This window comes from Pararge aegeria, chromosome 23 (assembly GCF_905163445.1).
Source record: "Pararge aegeria chromosome 23, ilParAegt1.1, whole genome shotgun sequence".
In the NCBI taxonomy this organism is placed as follows: Eukaryota; Metazoa; Arthropoda; class Insecta; order Lepidoptera; family Nymphalidae; genus Pararge; species Pararge aegeria.
Window position 1 is genome coordinate 11512772 of NC_053202.1, and position 5385 is coordinate 11518156.

Consider the following 5385-nt stretch of genomic DNA (forward strand, 5'->3'; position numbering starts at 1 on the left):
TGTGGTGCTGGAGAAGAATGCTGAATAACACCTGAATCGTGCATGGGACCAACGTCTCAGTATTAAAAACACTGGGCGTACAAACTGGGTTATCCACTGTCTGCGGAAAATACTTGAGTACTTCGGTCACATAGCCAGGAAAGATCGAGCAGTATAGAAGTTGATGCTCACGGGGAAGATTGAAGGAAAGAGGACACGCGGACGTAGCCCGACATCACCTTGATCGATCACAGGACCAACGTCTCAATATGAACACCGCTGGGCGTGCAAACTCGGCTATCCACCATCTGTCTGCAGAAAACACGAGTACTTCGGTCACATAGCCAGGAAAGATCGTGCAGTATAGAAGTTGATGCTCACGGGGAAGAACAAAGGAAAAAGGGCGCGTAGCCCGAGACGTTGGACGGACCAGGTGAGAGAAGCACTCGACTGTCCCGTCTACAGTGCGTATCATGCGGCGGAGAATCGGAGAAGATGGAGAAACATAAGTTAGGAGCCACGATCCTCAGTAATGAGGAAGCTACTCAGGAAGGAAGTATTCCAAAATGAGGTTCAAACAACATTTTCTTCTACAGCGAAGAATTCACTATTCAGTAAAAGTATTTAAGTTTATATGTTTATGTATTTATTTATTTATTTTAGTTCTAATTATTACGGCGCGGCAGGGCCACTTACACTAACTAGATAGAATTACTAATGTATGGCTTATCCATACATTAGTAATTCTATCTAGTGATATGAAATTAATTAAAGACGACATTAAACATTATAAAATAAATAAACATTAAACGTTACAAAATATTAATTAATTTATAATTTGTATGTGCAATAAAAACTTTCTATTCCATGCTATTCTCAGTTACCTGTAACAGAAATTAGAAGTTCGGTTTTCTTGCTTATTTTTTACGTACCGGAACACAGCAATGCGACATTGCTGCTTAGCGGCAGAAATAAACATGGTGTTAGTACTTCCCCGGACGAGCTCTGCCACAAAAATGTTTGCTTCTACTAAAACTTTTTTATTCATGTAGACCTTATCACAAGCACTTATGAAGCGTTAATACATATTATATGTTACCACTAACGTAGGTGTAGGTGATTGTGATAACTACATTCGTTAACTTAAAACTAAAGCTAGGAGGGTTCCAAACGAGCCCTGGTCTAAGAAGAGCCCACAACATTCTTAGCCGGGTTTTTTTTATAACCATCACACAGTAAAATTAATATTCAACAATGAAGTTAGAGCAATCTATACCCAAGCTTTTTTATCATTCATGTAATCCTTAACATTACAATAGGATTTTTCTATAAGCTTACGTTTTATATAAACTTTGAACTTATTGAGAGACGTCTCAAGGATTTAATCTGGTAATTTGTTATAAAATGATATATACAAAAATCTTAAATACATAAATCACTACGTATATTAGAAACCACACATATAACAAATCATATTCACATAAAGCACCAAAGTAGTACAAATACTAATAAAATATACGGCGATAGTCAATACAAAAGTCATTAGTGATATAAACATCAAAACTCTGACAGTCATGAAGTCATCCTTGTATTTACACTACGCTCCCGTTCTCTCACTTAAACCGGCCTAAGTCGAGCATCGGCGGTTTTCAGTTTTAGAAATTTTACGAGTAGAAATAGCGCAGACTGACAAACTGCAGTCGAGTTTTTAGCGAAGATATTAATCTGTAAATCCTAAAGGTATGCTAACAGGGACTTTGCTGGGGGAAGAAAGTTTGTATGAAAGTCTGCTATTTCTAGAGTTTCGTATTACCCAATACTTACTAAGACTCCGCTGTTCGTACCGTCTCATGAAATGAATGAAATGTGATAGACGGTTGGAGTTTTCACGGCTGAACATGCATTTGACATGGAAAAGAACATAGGCAACCTTTTATCCCGATTCTTTAAGTTACAAGCTACGATCCGGCAGACAGTTTTGAAATTTGGTATGCATATCACCAATACGATGGAAAAGGACGTGTACTTTCTATACTGATCTCTGAAATAGTTCCCGTGGTAAGATTAAAAATTGTTGAAGAGTGCGCAAGAATAAAAAAAACCCTTAATCGACGCGAATCAATCCATTATTTTTAAACTGAGTTCTTTAAAAAACCATTAAGGTATTAGTAGTACTGGAGCTTTATGTGACAGAGCTCGTCCGGGAAAGTACTATCGCCATGCTTATTTCTGCCGCTAAACAGCATTTTTGCAATGCTGTGTTCCGGTCTGAAAGGCGATGTTGCCGGTGTAAAAACCTACGCCTCAAATTAATGGACACAGGGCGGCTTGTTGCGGGACGTGCTACTTGCATGCCCTGTGAAGTATTTTGTTTATAGGCGATGATTTTTCACTTACTTTTTATGGTTGCTATCTGCTTGGTTCCTAAAAAAAAGTTTGTGATAAACGTAAGCTTACAGAAAAGGCCTATTATAGAACTTAGAAAGCAACCTGCTCAAAGCATTAAACTCTGTTAAGAGAAATCTGTTAAAAGCAATACGCCCCTGCTTTTGTTCTCACTTACGCAATCCTTTAAACTATAAAACTACTTTTCTATGAGCTTACGTTTAATATAAACTTTAAAAGTTTTAAAAGACATCTCCAAATTATTTGGTCTTCTGAAGCGTTCATATATTACATTTTACAAACGTTGTATGATAACTAAAATTTTGTAAATTAAACCCCTAATTAAGAGTTAAAGTCCCCTTGCAAAAAGCACACAACAGTTTCTCTCCTTACATTAGAAAGTACCTAATGCAAATTTCGAAACTTAAATTTTGAACTTAGACGCGTTTCAGTTGACGGACGGTTATTCAGACGAACAGAGACAGACATACCAACTAGAGCGTGTTAGAAAGGGACATCTATAAACCCCATGGCCCCGCCCCTAACTTCAGGGAACAACGTGGATTGGCTTCGAGCCGCAATCTCCAACACCATCAGTCTTCCATCGCGAGTCATTTGGACCACAACTTAATTAGAAATCAACCAATTAGTCAAAAGTGAATAATGAATGTGACCGTGTACTAGAAACTAATTAATAAACACTAAAAATGGATTACGAGCAACACAACGAAGTCTCAACTTCCTACAATAACGTTAGTTTGAAACACAATAACTATAGTGAATGCAAGAACGATTACGACTACGACGTAAGGAAATACGATAAAGAGTATTCCGTTAATTACCGGATGAAATTGGATGAACAAATAAACCAGGGGAATCTAAGCACGCCGTTTTCAGTCAAAGACATATTGAACATAAATCAGACATCGTATTACGAAAGGAGTGAATGGAAACCGGACAGGGATCGACGGAATCCTGAGTACGAAACGTTATACCACCAAAGTCAGTACTGCCCCGAGTACTTCAGCCAAGTTTACCCAAACATCCCCGTACCCAACGACCCGTATTGGACCCCTGAGATATACCATGAAGCGAAAATAGAAGATTATTATAACTACAACCCCTATTGCAATTTATACCATCAGAATCATGAATATCCAGATTTAACAGGGCATCACAATATGGTCGAAGTACCAGGGAAGGATAACGTTGAAAGAGATCATCCGGGCTTAGGTGTTAAAGGGGTGGAGAAAAGCGTTCAACAGCTGGCGCCTGAAAGCACGCCGTTCTCGGAAACATTGCAAAAATTCCCGTCTTTAGCTAAAAAACAGTCAAGTAAGTCACTTTATATCCATCTCAATTTTAATTAAAAATGGTAATCTTTTTCTCTATTGGTCCTAAAAGGTTTAATGAAATATTATTTGGTATTGACCAAAAATGCGCAATCCTTGGAAATGAAAAAGTTTATGTAAAGAAGCTAAATCTGTTCATAATTGTATTCAATTGCTATTGAGTTATTATTGGATGCATTACCGAAAATATTCTTTGATAAAGTTTTATTTTAATTCCCAAGCATCTGACAAAAATATATAAGTAGGTATTTTAACTTGAACCCCGCTTATTGCTAACAGAGAACTATTGCTTCGGCGTGGGTACTACTTTTGTATGAGACATCTGTTAAATTTAATTCTCATTTATATTTTATATAAAGGTTTTAACTGTTTTATACGCCGTCTATAACGGTTTTTTACGAATCCTGTGGGAACCGTTTGTTTTCTTCGCATTAAAAGTATGTTACTTTCTTACTTTCCGTCCTTTCCTTTCATTCAAGTACTTTACTGAGGGCGTGAAGGAAGTTTGTACTTCCTTCAACATAATATTAGTAAAGATTTAAAATTTCACCTTAATCTTAATACAGTAATAAAACTAACTTCACCGACACTAACAATTTGTTTTTTCAACAGAGCCATCGTGCAGCAGTAAACTAGAAAAAAAGAATGTAAAGCGGAAACCTAGGATCCTATTCTCGCAGACGCAAGTCCACGCCCTAGAAGTCCGATTCCGAGCCCAGAGGTACCTCACAGCACCGGAAAGAGAGCAACTGGCGAAAACATTAAACCTATCGCCCACCCAAGTAAAAATCTGGTTCCAAAATCGAAGATACAAAAGCAAAAGGATCAAATCGCCGGAAGTGTCAACATCCACAGATGCTAAACCTATCAAGAATATCGGTAGGAAACTGTACAGGCCAGAAAATAGGGACGATCTACCACCTCCTTACGAGTTCAAAGTTGAGAGCCTTCCTGAACCCGACAACATGACTTCTACAATCTATTTCGACGATAGTTTGACATACGAAGAAAACGACGCAGAGAAATACTATTCTAGACAATTAAATGAAGAAGTAAGTGTATGTACTAGTTCTATAACGGATATTTATCAAGGAGAAATAAAAGAAGAAATTTATAAAGAAGCCGATATGAAAAAATATTTTCCTGTAAGCTACGTTTGTTGATAGTTATTAGGGATAACACCGCTTTATGCTAGGTCTCTATATACGTACATGCTCAACAATCATTCAAGCAAGTTCGAATGTGTAAACGCAACGAAGCCTTGGTTTCTTTGCTCTACGAAGCTTGATAGTCAAGCATATTATATCTTCCTAGATAATCATTAATTGTGTAGATATCTGTGGTTTAGATATTTAAATTAACTTAAGCACATTGGAATATGTAATCGTAACGTCAAATATTGCTTTGTATCAGTGGCGTGCATAGAGGGTATGCACAGGGTTTGCAGATGATATAAAATGAAGAAAATCTCCAGAGTTATCAAAAACTTGCCTATCCTAGGCATTGTAAGAGTTACTGAAAGCCTACCCTTGAGTATTTATAACTCGTACAGGCGATTTTCTTCATTTTATATCATCTGCAAACCCTGTGCATACCCTCTATGCACGCCACTGCTTTGTATAAAGGTTGCTCGTGCAAAAATCTGCATAACATAGTTATAAATACGAGT

The 5385-nt window shown here is 37.3% G+C and overlaps 1 protein-coding gene across 1 annotated transcript; it reads left to right on the plus strand.

Annotated features, from left to right (window-relative positions):
* The first annotated feature begins 2991 nt into the window (after positions 1–2991).
* LOC120634288 (homeobox protein Nkx-2.3-like) lies at positions 2992–5080 on the plus strand. The gene is made up of 2 exons (XM_039904777.1): positions 2992–3699; positions 4329–5080. The coding sequence occupies exons 1-2, from the start codon at positions 3072–3074 to the stop codon at positions 4877–4879; spliced, it is 1179 nt and encodes a 392-aa protein (XP_039760711.1). The 5' UTR covers positions 2992–3071; the 3' UTR covers positions 4880–5080.
* The last annotated feature ends 305 nt before the right edge of the window (positions 5081–5385 follow it).

Bases quoted from the DNA above. Each gene is read 5' to 3' on its own strand.
- LOC120634288 (XM_039904777.1), top strand. From the start codon at position 3,072: ATGGATTACGAGCAACACAACGAAGTCTCAACTTCCTACAATAACGTT. The intron at 3,700-4,328 runs GTAAGTCACTTT...TTTTTTCAACAG, and splicing joins TTTAGCTAAAAAACAGTCAA to AGCCATCGTGCAGCAGTAAA.